Consider the following 15,630-nt stretch of genomic DNA (forward strand, 5'->3'; position numbering starts at 1 on the left):
GTTAAGCAGCCCGTCTGCTTACCTTGTTGTTCTGCATGTCTTTGTTGGCTCCGTTCTTCAGGAGCACAACAGCAGCATCCACATTGTTCACAGCGGCTGCCCAATGCAAAGCCGACTTGCCTGGAAAGGAAGCAAAGAGAGGAGAGAGTGGGTTGGGGCTGAGCAGACCAGGTACTGGCTGATGTCCTCGGTAGCTGGGCTGTAGCTCGGGCCTACCTAGGTCATCCACGGCATTGACATCAGCATGTGAGTTGATGAGGTCCTCTAGCATGCCCTCCACGGCCAGGCGCGCAGCCAGGATCAGTGGAGTTGTCCCATCATGCATTCGGGCATCCAGATCTGTGGCTCTGTTCCGGAGCAGGATCTGGAAGGCAGGGATGGATTCAGGCAGGGTGATCTAAATGCAAGCCCATATCTCCAGAAACCAATGCCTGGACTCGGCTCAGCTGAGCCCCTGAGGAAGGCAGGAGCTACATTCCATGTGCAAGAGCTGGGGCTCTTACTCAGTCCCTAGTGACAGTGGGGATCTACTGGGACCACAGGTGGCCTCATCTTTTGGTCATGGCTGCCAGAACTACCTCCAGGTTGAGAAAATCAAACTGCATAGCGTGGGGGAGAGAGGGGAGGGTAACCAGGCTAGGAATCTCGCTCATGGCCCATAGCCGTACTTGGAACTGCTAAGGGTGGGAGGAGTGGGGTGGTGACCTGGGTAAGGATTCACAGCACTGCCTGGATTCCTACAAAATGTACACACATCTGTCTATGCAAGCAAGGCAGGCCATGTGGAAAAGCTGTACACCAGGTAGTCAGTGTAACCCGTGGCTGGTCTCAGCCTCTCTTTGCTATTTTGAAATAGGGTCTTTCTATGAAGACCAGGCTAGCCTCATGCTCACAATCCTCTCAGATTCTAGAGTGCTGGGATAAAAGGTGTACACTGCCCTGTCTTGTTTAATTTCTTCTACAGACCGACAACGTGTGGTTCAAGTTGAGAAATGATTAAATGACAAGCTTTTTGATGCCTGGTCTATTCCCCATTGGAGTTTGCTCCAGGGCCGCCTAGAGGACAGGTCTGGTGGCAGGGGTCACTGGCTGGCAACATGCAGGAGCAACTACTAGGGATGGTCCCTGCAGACCCAGGCAGCTAAATCCTTAAATCCACCCAGGCTGGCTCCAGGCTTCTAGGCAAAGCCAGGAGATAGGTTTGCAGGCCAGGACCAAGCAGCCTCTAAAGCTCTCTTTCTGCAGCCATGGGCTATGCCTGCAGCCACAGCTGAATGGGGTGGGGTTAGCCTGCAAAGGTTTTAGCACTGAGGTGGAGACCTCAAGTCAAGGCCATAGCCTTGAGATCTGGAGGGTTTTACTGAGAGTAAGGAGGCCCTGCCTCACCCTGTAGGTTCCGCAAGACCACCTTCAGCCAGCCTGCTCAGAGAACACAGGTGGGACTTGATGCCCTTTGTAACCTGGACTTCCTTCAAAATGCAGTGTGGAGGTGCCAAGTTTCCCTGCCCAGTCACACTTGGAATTAGAGATTGCAGGGTCCATGCCAGTCAGACCTGATGAGGTCACTGGCTTCAAGGATGCAGTGCTGCGTACCTGGAAGACACCCTGAGCATCTGCAGAAACTGCTGCATGTAACGGAGTACGGCCCATGTTGTCCTGGATGTTGGCATCTGCACTGGCCTCCAGCAAGCGCTTTGCAGCATCTGAACGAGAGTATCGGGCAGCCAAGTGCAAGGCGGTCTCCCCGGTGCGGTCTGTCTGGTTGTGCAAGCTGGCGCCCTGGTAGATGAAGTCAGAGATGACAGCAGGTGCATCTTCTTCTTCTTCACTGTTGCCTGTCTCAAGGCCCCCTCCACTGCAGGAGGCAATCATGAGGGGTGTGAAGCCATCTGCAGAGAGGACAGAAACAGGGGTAGGTGTGGGAAGGATGGTGTCAGCCTCAGGGAGGGTCAACATTCAGCCATAGCCCTGGCAGGCAGTCCTGCAGTTTAAGGGACCCTGGATGAAGTCCCCAGGGATGCAGTGCTGCCTCCCTGGAAGGCACCCTGGGACCAACATGGTAGAAGGAGAGAACCCACTCATACAAGTCGTCCTCTGACCTCTACGCGTGCACTATGGCACATGTGTGCCCCTTACACTCAAATGAAGAAATGCTTTAAAACATAAAATAAGGGCTGGAGAGATGGCTCCGTGGTTAAGAGCACTGGCTACTCTTCCAGAGGACCTGAGTTCAATCCCTAGTACCCATATAGCTGCTCTGTAACTGTAGCTTCAGGGGATCCAATGGCCTCTTCAGGCTCCCCACAGGCACTGGGTATGCACACGCTACACAGACATATATGTAGGCAGAACCATGCACATAAAATAAAAGATATTTTTATATACACCTATGTGCATGGTTCTGCCTACATATATTTTAAAAGTCAACACTTTAGCTGGGCATGGGGACACACCTATAATCCCAGCATACTAAAAACTGAGACCAAAAAAAAATAAAAATAAAAAAAATAACACTTTGACTATTGCAAAGCAGCATTTCATGAAAAAGTATACTGTAGGGGCAGCAGGAGCCAGACGATCAGTGACCCAGCCCTCCTCAAGTCCTACTGGCCTCTTAAGTCTATGCTAGGGAATGTGTGCATGTGTCTCCAGTGGCCTTACCTGGTCCTCGAACATTGACATCCATGCAGTCAGCATCCACCTCCCCCTGAGGCGGTGTTGGGGCCATGGCAGACATGCGCAGGTCAGCAGCGTCCAGGTGCTGCTGGGTCCACTGCCTGTGGTCAGTCTGGTCACTCAGGTCAGGGAGAACTACTGGCTCCTCAAACTGAGTGTGGACAGAGTAAGCAGAGCCTCATCACTTGGGGCCAAGGCGGGAGGCGCCACCCAGGGGGGCTGGGGGGCCTGCGGGACTCACCCGGAACTTCTTGGTCTCCAGGTCTTCGTCTCCCCACTCGTTCTGATTGTCGTCCATCAGAGCACCATCTGAGGCATTCTTCAGGGGCCTGGGTATGGGGGTAGGGAGACTGAGCAGGTACTCCAGGAAATGCCCTGAAGCCACAGCTCATATGGGCATCCTCTACATGCAGGAGGGCTTAGGGTAACGGACAGGGATGGATGGGTCCATGGGCCTGCGGGAGCTAAGCACCCCCACCAACCCTGCCACTCACTCACCCACACACAGTGGGAGCAGTGTCCACTCACTTGAGGCCGACTGAGTCCTCGCCGAGGGGCTCTCTCCGCTTCTTCTTGCTGGCCTCTGACACTTTGAAACCCTCAGGGAACCAGAGCTGGCCATGCTGCCGCCGGCGCTTGCGGGACAGCAGCACCCCACAGCCCACAAAGAACAGGAGCACGAAGGCGGCCGCTGCCACGTACATGAGGTGCAGCTGCGAGGGCAGCGGAGGCTCCACCGGCTCACCTGCGGGCAGGGGCGGCAGGCAAGCACCCCTCGTCAGGCGTGGTGATGCTGTGGGCTGGCGGGGGGCGGAGGACTGGCTCCACGGCCGGTGCCTCCTCACCCACTCTCCTCCATCCCACCCCCCAAAATAAGGTCATTTTCTACGTGATTAATCAGAATTGCAAACTATCGCTAAATTCTCTCCTGCACCAGCTGATCTGTCTGGAGACAGTGCTCACTTCTCCCCTTTCGAGAAGGAGGATTAGCGAACTTCAAATCACTGCGCTCGCATTGAGCTGTTAAGACAAAGGATTTAGGGGGATTTTCAAGATACAAACTTCAACACTTCACATGACACCGATCAATTCTTCTCTCTCTCTCTTAAAAAAAATAACACACACACAAAAAAAAAACTCTAGTAATGATTTTGAAATAATATCCAACAAAGAAAAATCAGGGGTAGAGAATGAGGAGAGAAGAAAGACTCCTCCTCACTTTCTGGTATCTGTATACATCTTAGGGGACAGCTTTGACTTCCGGCTCCCACTAGCCACAGGGAGGGGAGGCCTTGGAAAAAAATTCCAGAAAAGCACTTCCTGAGCTGGGAATGGCAGCTGGCACAAGGAGTGAGAGACAGCCTGCCTGTGACCCTCCACCCAAGGAACCCATCCCTGAAGAGGCAGGGCTGGCCGGGGTAGGGCACTCATTTAAAAATATGTAATGTGTATGGGTGTTTTGCCTGCATGTACGTCAGGACCCTGTGCATGCCTGGTGCCTGCAGAAGTCAGAAAGTGTTGGATGCCCTGGAATTAGAGTTACACATAGTTATAAGATGTTGTGTGCGTGCTGGGATTTGAACCCTTGTCCTCTGCAAGAGCAGCCAGTGCTCTTAACCACTGAGCCATCCCTCCAGGCCCTGATCACTCACTTTTTACGGCCTCAATCTTGTAAGGAATATTGAGGCTGCCAAGTGATGCAAGAGCACCTAGGAAGGCAGCCACATCGGTGGCACTCTGGAAGCACTGCGAGGATGACTGCACACATTGCCGGTTGTCGATCTCCAGGTAGACAATGGAGCTGAGAACACACAGGGCACAGTGAGATTAGATACACCCCAGTACGCTGCCTACACACCAGCTCTGACTCCCTAGCCCATCACCCTGACCCACAGGGCATATCAGACAACAGCCCCGCAATGGGACAGTCTCCCTGCTGCCCCAGTGTTTAGCACTCAGCAGGGGTCATTCTACTGTTTAGCCTTGCCCCTTAGGTGCACAGCGCCCCCTTTTCCTTACTTCAAAGAATAGTCTTTAGGCATCCAATGCCCTTTTGAGAGCAGTGCCTGGGGCCCCACAAAACTGCAGGGATGCAGTTGTGACTCCCTAGGGTGTAGCTTGAGGTGACAGCAGGCTCAGATGCCAGAGAGTCAGCTCTCTCATGCCAGCCAAGTCACCAACTCTCAGTCACTGGCCTCTCAGAAAAAGGATTCTAACACAGCCTCCAGGAAACAATTCATTTCTGACCTTCACCACAGTCCCATGACAAGAAAACCAGGACCAGAAACCGCTGGGGTCAGGAGACACTAAGGTGCCACCAGGCAGATGCCCAACAGCGCAGGCTCCTGGGACCTCCAAATGCCTGGCTGGTGTTTCCCTGCCCATCCCCAGATGGCTCTGTGCAGCATCCAGGAGATGCTCTTATTTGTGCCTCCCTTGGCTCCTCAGCCTTCAAGGCTCAGCAACAGTGCCCTTCTGTACCCCTTGCTGCCTCCTCTGTAGTAGGGATAAGGGCTGTAGTGACTGAGGTTCAGGATTGGTCTAGGATGACTTAGCCCCAGGGGACACCCTGGAGGCTTTAATCAGCTTGGTCTCCAACACCTGGTACACAGTGGGGCCTGAAAATCACATCTGGGCAAACCCTGAGGTCTGCCAAGTCCTCATCATCCCAGGTGCTTTCTGACTATAAGGTAAGGTGAATACTACCTCCCCTGAGGTTACACCCCCACGGTTAAGCTGGTTAGAGAACCCAGGGACACACTGGGAAACAGCCCACAACAGCAGGAGCTGGAGCACTCACCCACGGATGTCCATGGGGTCCAGCTCCCTGCGCTGGCGCCCACCACTGGTACCAGGAAGCAGTGAAGAGGTGGCCCAACCCACTGTAGAGCGCTTGATTGGGTGCTTGCGCAGCTCTTCCTCGTGGCCATAGTACGGGAAGATCATCTGCTGGCCTTGCGCATCACGCTTGAAGACCACGTTGGTGTGCAGCACGTGGCTGAGCTCCCGCAGGAAGTGGAAGGAGTTGTTCCGTAGCTGGTCGGGTGGAAGCAGCACCACCAGCACCAGGGTGCCGGCTGCCAGCCGCTCGGGTACGTGCTCAGCACAGTCTAGGCCATCCCACTCACATTCGGCACTGTTACAGCCCTGGTCGCAGTGGCCATCACTGAAGTGGTCCTTGCAGTACTGGTCATACAGGGGGCTGAGGAGGTATAGGATGCACTCAGTCCCATCCCAGCCTGTGGACCTCAAACCCGTACCTTGAATGGGCCAGATCTGGGAAATGTGCTTGGTGACTGGCAATGGGCAGGGATAGACACTGGCTTCAGGAGCCTGGTGTTTGGTTAGGGCCTCCCGTAGCATCTTGAGCCCTGGGACTCTAAAGAAACTCAGCCTTACTTACTTGCACTGTCCCTCGGTGAGCTGGCAGTCGAAGCCATCAAAGAGGCAGCCGGCCGAGTTGCACTGGCTGTCACAGTGGCCGTCACTAAAATACTTCCAGCACTGTAGGGACTGCGTGCAGTTCTTCCAAGGGTCATTGAAGTTGAGGGAGCAGTCACCGCCATCCCAGCCACATGCGTGATTATTACACTGCATGTTGCAGACCTTATTGCCTGCATCCACCTGGCACTCAGGCAGCTCACAGGCCTCCTCAATCTGTGGTGGGGGAATGTCGCGCCCAGCGCCACCTGTGAAGCTGTAGTCCAGGATGTGGCACAGTAGCCCGTTGAATTTGGCAGGGCATAGACAGCGGTAGAAAGGGTTCTCAGATGTGGGCTCACAGGTGCCCTGATTGTAGCAGGGGTTGCTACCCACACAGGGGCTGCTGGCTGGGAACTGGCACTCAGGGCCGGTGAAGGATCCCAGGCAGAGGCAGGTGGGACTACGTGGGCCCGAGATGCATGTACCACCGTTGAGGCAGCGCAAGCTGCCACAAGTGCGGGCATCATTCTCACATGTGGCACCCTCGAAGCCCTGTGGTGGAGAGAGGATGGTGCATTCGATCAGGGACACCATGCACACCCCAGCAAAGACCTGGCCCCAGTCTGTGACCTGTGAAAGGTGTCCATGGCCCTGCCCTAATAACAAGATCCTTGAAACGTCTCACCATAGGGAGGTCAGGGTTGCCAAGGGCTTCAAACTGGAGGGAGAGGTGAATGGGGAGAACCCTAGTAGGAGTTTTTAGAGCCATGAAACCCAAGGCTGATGCTGGTACATTGTATGTATACAGATCCCTGGATGTCAACACCCAGAGCAAATATTGCATATTAGTGCCAGCTCCTCACCTTCCACGCAAGGCAGCAAACATAGGGAATGGCCTGCAGGGTGGGGACCTGGCCCTCCTGCTAAGTTCTCATGCGAACCTAAAACCGCTCTAAAATAAACATCTATTTAAATTTTTGGGCTAAGACACAGTGGCAAAACACTTGCCCAGCATGTGTGAGGTTCCCAACATAGCACAGCAGGAAATAAACTTTTTAAACAGGGTCTTGTTGTGAAGCCTAAGGTACCTCAAATACAAGGCAATCTTTCAGCCTGAGGCTGCAGAGCCCTGGGAGCACAGGCATGTATGGATCGTGCCCGCTCGGGTTTTATAAACGAGCTGGGGAATGGACACGAGGAAGCATGTGACTTGAACCCTAGCCTCTGCTAGAGGTCTTCAGGCTGACTATTCACAGTGAGGGTGGGTGGGGGACAGATCTACCATAAGAGTCAGTCGGGGTTCAGGCACCCTCAGACCTGGCACCCTTGCAGCCGCACAGGGCCAGGGACACCTACCGCAGGGCACCTACAGATGAATCCACGGGCGGTGTTAGAGGCCACGGCACAGACACCCCCATTCTTGCACGGTTTGCCCCTGCAGCCATTGATGACTGACTCACAGCGGCGTCCTGTGTGAAGAAGGGACAGTAAGGAACCGGCCCTGTTGACCCTGCCCACCCACCCGTTCGACCCACCTGCCCAAGGCACGCACCAGTGTGGCCAGCCCGGCACTCGCAGTGGAAGTCATTAACACGCTGCACACAGTTCTGGGTGCCACGTGGGTCACAGGGGTTGGAGAGACACTCATTGACATCACCCTCACACCGCTCCCCGACGAAGCCTGGTGGGCAGGTGCAGGTATAGCCACCCACCTGGTCCACACAGGTGCCATTGTTGAAGCACTTGGGGCTTCGGGAGGCAGGGTCAAGGGGGGGATGGCAGTCATCAACATTGATCTCACAGTGTACACCTGCAGAGTGACCAGAGACACCATCAGATGATGCTGACTGTGCTCTGTCCTGTGCAGCCCAGACCAGCAATCAGTTAGGACCTGGGGCCCAGGGGAGGCAGCACAGTGCCACTGGAGCCCATCTCCCTTCTGAGAGTCCTATTCCGTGGTCAGCTCTCAATCACCTGAGTGATCTCTGGCTGGATCCTGCCCATCATCCAGGTCCCTACCCTTACCCTGTGTCCCCCGGGGGCAGGAACACTTGTAGGAGTTGGTCAGATCAATGCAGGTACCCCCATTCTGGCAGGGCTGGGACAGGCACTCGTTGATCTCCTCGGAGCAGTTAGACCCATGGTAGCCAGCCACACACTGTAGAAATGGCACAGGTCACACAGCTTAGCTGGGGTTGTGGTATCATGTCCTCCACTTGCCATGCAGGCCATATACCCATTTAGTCTACACTGTCTCACCCTGCAGCAAGGGCTCCACCCAGTAGACCCCAGTAAGTTAAAGTAAGTGTCCAAGGTGGGTGGGTGGGTGGGTGGGGCAGCACCTGGTCCCCCAGGGATGAGGTCTTGGAGCAGGTATTAGGTACCATGAAACCATATAGGAAAGCCACTGCTTGGCATAGTTCTCCTCCTTCAGCACATCTGTAATGTGACCAGATTCTGCACAGGTATGTGCTCAGTCTGCCATGATGCACTAGCTCCCAGTCAAAAGCCCTCCCCTGCAGCAACACTCACGCTGATACCCTCCCCGCCACCCCAGGACGGCCCACACCTTGCAGGAAAAGCCACCGAGATAGTCAGTGCAGGTAGCCCCGTTCTGGCAGGGGTTAGGTGAGCACTCGTCCACCTCGTCCTCACAGTAGCTGCCCGTGTAGCCTGCCTGGCAGTGGCAGTAATGTTTATCTCCCTCATCCACACAGAGCCCTCCATGCTGGCACAGGAGAGTGACGTCAATGCCTGTGGGGACAAGACGGGAAGGAGTTAAGGCTTGGGCTCTGATTCTCAGGACTACTGCCCATTGTCCCCTGACCTGGCAGGCACCGGGGCACTCCTGGCCTAAGCTGAGCCTGAGCAAGGACAGATGGGCCGGGCCGGTTGGTTACCTCGCTTCTGTGCAGCCACCTCACAGGACACACTGAGCACGTCGCAGTTGACGCCAGTCCAGCCGCTGCGGCACTCACAGTGGTACTGCGTGTTGGTCTGCCAGCACCTGCCACCATTCTTGCAGGGAGCCGAGTCGCACCAGTGCACAAGGTTCTGAGGAGACAGGCGCTGGTCAGCTTCTCCCTGACCAACTCTGACTGCCAGGGCACCCTCCTGCCCTGGTCCTGACTGGCTCTGAGAAGCACAGCGGTTCTCAGTCTTCCTAATGCTGCGATCTTTTAATACAGTTCCTCATGTTGTGGTGACCTCCAACCATAAAATTATTTCATTGCTTCTTCATAACTGTAATTTTGCTACTGTCATGTAAATATCTGATATGCAGGATATCTGATATACAATCCCTATTGGGGTCATGACCCACAGGCTGAGCGCCACTGGAATAAGGCATTTTATGCCCTGACTTCCCCACTCCTGCCCCCACCATCTCAGAAAGAATGTCACCTAAGAAATCTCAGGCACAGGACTCACAAACACCTCCTGCCCTCCGAACAACATAGGCCTGGGCCCCATGTCTTCCTTGCTCTCTTTCAAGGCTCTCCACAACCCACTGGCTACCTCCCCCTTGGACATCCTCCACCAGAAGTGACCACTGCCCCAGGATACTTCAGACAGATGGCCACATAATGCACTCCACAGAAGAGCCTGGCTGGCACCCATGCCCACCTGTCTCCCTCAGAAGCACCCAACTTGGCATTTGCCCAGAGGATGTGGGTTCATTCTGGCTCATCAACCAATGATGACACCAGGGAGCCTCTCTGCTTCTGTGTCCCTGGCCCTCTGAAGTAGTGTGGCCCAGGGCTGGGCAATGGGCACTGGAGAGTCCTAGGCCTTCTGGGTCATACCCTGCAACCTCAGCTCACCTGGCAGTTGAGACCAGTGTAGCCCTGTGAGCAGGTACACTTATAGGTACCATAGCTGTCTTGGCAGGTGCCACCGTGCAGACAGGGCCGTGAATCACACTCATTGACATCATACTGGCAGTAGCTGCCCGTGAAGCCAGGTGGACACAGACAGGTGAAGGAGTTGATACCATCCACACAGGTACCACCATTGAAGCAGGAGCTAGAGGCAGACGAGAAGCAGGGAAGAGTGAGGAGTTCCCTAAGTTCCTTGCCAGGAGAGACAACTCCATGCCTACCTGGCCAAAATACCCAAATCACGAGCAGAGATTTTAGAGCATATAGACACGTGGTGGTTGAGAAAAACAAAATCAAGGGCAAAATAGGAACACTATAGGAAGCGCATCACAAACCAGGCTTGAGATTGATTTAACTCTAAGCTTCCTGGCAACCAGGGCAAAAGGGGAACTAAGACAGATTACAAAGCTCTTGTTTGATAGGAGGCTAGTTCCCAAATTCCTCTGCATAAACTTCCTTGTTCTAAGTCACTGGAGGTCACAAAGGCCCCTTTAGGAGGGACACTGCAACATAATGAACAACGCTGGATTCAGTTCAATTAGTGCTGTATGCCCACTGGGTCTGGGCAAGACACCAGCTTGAGATGCCATGCTGTCAAGACTTTGTGTCTTCCACAGTCCATTTCTTTCCCTGTCTCAGCTGAGGCTGGGACCCACCTCTCAGTACAGTCAGGTGTGTTGTTCTCGCAGTGGATGCCGTTGAAGCCCACGGGGCAGGTACACGTGTAACTGTCCACACAGTCAGTGCAATTGGCACCATTTTGGCAGGGATTGCTGGCACATTCGTTGATGTCCTCCTCACAGAAGGCACCCTGGAAGCCGGGCAGGCAGTCGCAGAAGGCTGTGTTGATGCCATCGGTGCAGGAACCCCCATTGTGACACGGGTCTGGAGGGACAGAAAGATGAGCCTTAGGTGGCCACTGGCCATGCTTCGGGGACCTGATGCTGAGAAGGTAGCATGGGGTGGCAAGCGCTCACAGCAAGCCTTGATGACAGTAGTCGACAGGGGCCCATCCCAGCACTGAGCCTGGAATCTGCTCCATATACGCTCCTTCCCTCAGGCCCAAGGCAGTCATAGGGAAGCCCATTCCCCTACACACACACTGATGATGCCAAGCAGAGCCTCCCTCAATCTCTCTCTGCCTTTAGCTTTGACTCAGGATGCGGTGCATCCCTAAAGCCCTACACAACTCAGTGGGTCCTGACAAGGGCTGAGTGTCAAGGTTGAATACAACTAGGCCCCATGCCATCATTTTGAAGTGCCTGGTGCCTCTGCTCATATCACTCAACTGGGCTGGGAAATCTAGCAGCAAAGCCAGTGAGAAGCACACACTGATGCTCAACAGCCTCAGCCTCCTCCTGGCCTGTCTAGCCTCTGGCCTGTCTCTTTCAGGCACAGGCAAGTGGACTAAGCTGAGGGCACAGCTATCCACAGTCCTTCATGACTGCCGGGCACCAGGACTATTTTCCACCTCAGACTCTCAGCAGCTCCCTGTCATGTGTGCTTAGGAACAGAGGCACCCAAACATAGGATGGACAGAGCTAGGTACCACTTACTGGGGCGGCAATCATCGATGTCACTCTCACAGTTGCGACCTGTATAGCCGGCCTGGCAGAGGCAGCGGTAGCTGCCATTGGTGTTCTGGCAGGAGGCTCCATGGCGACATGGGCTTTTCACACACTCGTTGATGTCAACCTCGCAGGTTTGACCTGTGAAGACAAAAACTCATTTGGTTACCTGCCTCCACCCTCTGAGCCTCTGTCCTAGCTGATCTGTTTATCTCCAGTGCTTCTCCCCTGACCTCTGGGGAACAGAAGGGTATGGAGTTGGAATGGGAAGGGCCATCTCCTGCTCCCAGAGCTTCCCAGAGCAGGTAGCTCAGCATTGATGGGTTCCTCTCTGGAGACTGCCCCACAGGCTGGCCAAGGCCCCTGACTTCCCATCCACCATCCTTGTCCCAGTCTGGTAGGACCAGGCAAGCCTCACCTTGCCAGCCTGTGGGACAGACACAGGAAAAACTCTCGTAGTCTTCAGACTCCTTGCATACCCCGCTGTTTTTGCAGGGGCTGGTAGCACATGGGGCCAACACCACCTCACACGTGGCTCCTAGAAAGAAAGATATGTAGAAGATAGAACCCAGTGAGCCTGGCCCATAGGGTCTTCCATAAAGGGGGGCGGGTGGGGGGAGGTATAGGAGATGCTGTATGATTGGCCAGCCAGACATGATTGATTGGCCAGCCAGACTCTGATCCCAGGAGGAATGACGATCACCGACAGGAGGTTAGAGATAAAGCAGAATCAAGTTTCTCTCTTAAGCCACTTTTTTCCTTCCTTTTTTTTTTTTTTTTTTTTTTTTAACGAGCATAGTATATTGCATGCAGGTGTGTAAGAGTGTATGCAGAAGGAGAAACGGATATCAAGTGTCCTCTACGAACCCTGCATCTTATTCCTTTGAGACAGAGTCTCACTGAATCAGAAGCTTTGCCATCTTAGCTAGGCTGGCCAGCCAGAGAGCTCTCAAGATGTCTCTGCTCCCAAATGTTGGGGTTTTGGGCATTTAGAGGTATCCTGTTTTCATGAAACAGGCTTCATGTTTCCACAAGCACTCTTTCTCCATGAGCCATCTATGTAGTCCTGGAAGTCATCTCTCATCTCCCAAATGCTACACGATGAAGCCTGGGCCTTGCCCAACTAGAAAACCTCAAAACAAGACCCTACAATAACAGGTGGTTGAGCCTGGAGGACCCTGGCCTGCTCCCCGTTCCAGGAAAAACCTTGAGCTGATCCTGAAGCTTTAGGTCACAGCAGGCTCACTCCTGAGACAGAGCTACTGTGGCTACCCCAAGCATATCCTACTTGGGGAACATGGGGTGCAGCCTCACACTAGGGCAGTGAAATCTGATAACCGCTTGGGGGAGCCAGGAGGAACCCAGGTGACTCTCCTTGTAATCCCAGCTAGCTTTCCTGTTTATGGCCACGGTTGGCTCCAGGAGCTAAGCAAGGAAGCCTTATCTTCCTTGTCTCCCACCATGTCCCCAGCCCACTGGTGAGACTCTCCAGGACCTCTCTCTCTATCGGTTTCCACGGTGACCTGGGCAGACAGGAACTTTGACAGAGTTTCCGACAATTGTGCAAAGGGAAGCAGGAAGCTGGTCAGCACGGCTTGACTCCTCCCGCTAGCCCCGATAGCAGCAAGACCAAAAGGGACATGGGGTGTGCCTGGCTGCTGACAGTTTCCTCACTGACCAACACAGGAGACAAAATCCAGGCCCTTTAACTTGGTCAAAGAAAACAGCATCCTGCCAGGCATCATAGGAACACTGGAAGGGCCTCCACCTTCACAGACCCACTTGCTATGTCCAGAACCTAGCAGCAGCAGCAGCAGCAGCAGCAGCAGCAGCAGCAGCAGCAGCAGCATGAAGCCACCAGTACTCTGTGGCAGTATTGGGATCTGCAGGGTTGGGGGCCATGTGGTCACGGCTTTCATGTTCAATGCACATCTCTCCTGCAGGGGGTCTATTTCTCGCCATTCCTCAGGCAGTGCCCATGGCAGGAGCTGCCTCTGTTCATCTGAACAGAGGGCTCCTTGTCTCCTCACACAAAGAAGCTGCCATCAAAGGAATCCCAGGCCCAGCCAGCAGAGGAGGGCAGCCAGGGCCCCCAGAGGCACAGGCAAAGTGGACCCTGATCCATGCAGTACCTACCAGTCAGCCTCCTAGACTTTCTCTGGAGGAATCCAGCGCTCACCTCACTCCAGACATACCAGATAAACACCCGGACACACGCCCTGGAGCTTCTGGGCTGTAGCCTGGGCTCAGAGCCTTCCTGCTTAACTACAGTTCCAGTCTGAGGACCTAAGCCCCTCAGCGAGGAACAGAACCTTCTTCAGTGCCTGGTAAGCCCATATACTCTTAGCTCCACTAGCTACCACCCGAGCCAATTACAGTCCCTGGCTGTTCGTACCTGTATACGGCAGAGGACAGTTGCACTTGTATCCAGCGACATCATCAATGCAGGTCCCCTGGTTCAGGCAGGGGTTGGAGGCACATTCGTTGATGTTGGTCTGGCAATTAGGGCCTGTAAGGAAGTTGAGCAAGAGGAGGTGGGCCAGAGCCTCTGCCCTATGCCTTTCCTCAAGAGAACCAGGATCCCAGCCTGAGAAATGCTAGCTCATCAGGTGGACCGAGAAAGAGACCAAAGGGAGGACCCATTCTGCTGTGTCACCCACCACACTTACCACTGAAGCCTTCTCGGCAGGTGCATACGTAGCCACTGGTCATGTCCTTGCAGGTGCCACCGTTGACACAAGGGTTGGACTCACACTCGTTGTTGTTGATGTCACAGTTTGTTCCACTCCACCCAGGGGCACAGTCACACTTGTACCTACGGAGAGGCCTGAGCTGTAGCCTGGGCTCAGAGCCCTCCTGCTAAACTACAGTTCCAGTCTGAGGACAAGGCCACATCATCCACTGGGCTGGAGGTAACCACCTGGCCCAAGACCGTGCAAGGGTTCCAGACTGGAACAATGCCACCTTGACAATGCTGACCCTCTGTATAAAACTTTAATAGTTTTAACGGAGACTTTAGTAATCTCCTCACCCCCCACACACTGACAAAGGGCTGCTGTCACCAAGTATCAGACAACTGTTTCAGCAGCCACAGTGTGTGCTAAGAGTCTATATCCTGAGCTGATGCTAGCCAATGAGGATACAGCCCAGGGATGCTGGGAAGACACTAGGGGCTGACCTCAGATCACTGGTCTCACAGGAGCACCCATTCACCCAGCCTGTGTCTGCCCCAGGCTTCTAGCTGGTACCTCCCAGGTCAGTCTGCCATACCCATTGAGGCCATCCCGGCAAGCTCCGTGGATGCAGGGGTTACTGTTGCACTCGTTGACCTCGGACAGGCACGTGGGGTCATGGTAGCCCTCGGGGCAGCGGCAAGTGAAGCCCGCGATGCCATCCTCACAAGTGCCCCCGTTGTGGCAGGGGCTGCCCGCACATTCGTCAATGTTGACGTTACACATGCTTCCTGTGGGTGGGAAGGGGCTCAGATTCCAGGCCTGCCACCCAGAGCCCACCCCTCCTACAGCTAGACCTAGCTGGGTCTAAGTTTCCCCTTGTACTAATCTATGAAACTTTGAGCTATGGTAAAGTGCCTTTTGTAGCAATGAGTTACATGACCGTAGTGCCAGTAGCTTCAGAGCCTCCTGTGATCCAGTCTGGCCACAAACTCACATGTAGCTGAGAATGACCTAAACTTCTGATCCTCTTGCTTCCAATGTCAGAGTGCTAGGGTTACAACGTATGCCACTGCATCTGGTTAACATGGCAGGAGAACTGAACCCAGGGCTTGCACATGCTAGGCCAACACTTTACCAACTGAGTCACTCTGCAGCCCAGCTTTACCTCAGCCTGAGACCACTCATCCTCTTCTACCCTCCTAGAGCACTTCTGGAACAGAGGTGCTACTGTCCCTCTGGTGGACAAGGCCCCCGGGGCTAAGGATCTTATCAGATCTAAACACATGTCCAAAAGCCTGGCCTCGGAGCTCTGGCCACCCCACTTCAGGCTACTGGGGCTTTAAGTCTGGCATGGCTAGGGCCGACACTGACAGGGGACAGGAGGCATGTGGAGGCCACCCAGTCTTTATG

At 54.3% G+C, this 15,630-nt stretch overlaps 1 protein-coding gene across 1 annotated transcript in view; it reads right to left on the minus strand.

The window, feature by feature from the left end:
- The window catches only part of Notch1 (notch receptor 1), a 46,006-nt gene that overhangs the window by 4,217 nt on the left and 26,159 nt on the right, over window positions 1-15,630 (minus strand). Inside the window, exons 13-33 of the mRNA XM_021181098.1 lie at window positions 14,816-15,008; window positions 14,215-14,360; window positions 13,941-14,054; window positions 11,964-12,083; window positions 11,534-11,686; window positions 10,634-10,862; window positions 9,921-10,122; window positions 9,000-9,153; window positions 8,669-8,853; window positions 8,125-8,257; window positions 7,652-7,909; window positions 7,456-7,568; window positions 6,080-6,651; window positions 5,477-5,878; window positions 4,329-4,477; window positions 3,205-3,421; window positions 2,918-3,005; window positions 2,662-2,827; window positions 1,594-1,889; window positions 217-364; window positions 23-120 (exon numbers count right to left, since the gene is read on the minus strand). Of these exons, the coding sequence (XP_021036757.1) occupies window positions 23-120; window positions 217-364; window positions 1,594-1,889; window positions 2,662-2,827; window positions 2,918-3,005; window positions 3,205-3,421; window positions 4,329-4,477; window positions 5,477-5,878; window positions 6,080-6,651; window positions 7,456-7,568; window positions 7,652-7,909; window positions 8,125-8,257; window positions 8,669-8,853; window positions 9,000-9,153; window positions 9,921-10,122; window positions 10,634-10,862; window positions 11,534-11,686; window positions 11,964-12,083; window positions 13,941-14,054; window positions 14,215-14,360; window positions 14,816-15,008 (4,136 nt within the window). The remainder of the gene's footprint in view (window positions 1-22; window positions 121-216; window positions 365-1,593; window positions 1,890-2,661; window positions 2,828-2,917; window positions 3,006-3,204; window positions 3,422-4,328; window positions 4,478-5,476; window positions 5,879-6,079; window positions 6,652-7,455; window positions 7,569-7,651; window positions 7,910-8,124; window positions 8,258-8,668; window positions 8,854-8,999; window positions 9,154-9,920; window positions 10,123-10,633; window positions 10,863-11,533; window positions 11,687-11,963; window positions 12,084-13,940; window positions 14,055-14,214; window positions 14,361-14,815; window positions 15,009-15,630) is intronic.

Source organism: Mus caroli, chromosome 2, assembly GCF_900094665.2.
Source record: "Mus caroli chromosome 2, CAROLI_EIJ_v1.1, whole genome shotgun sequence".
NCBI lineage: Eukaryota > Metazoa > Chordata > Mammalia > Rodentia > Muridae > Mus > Mus caroli.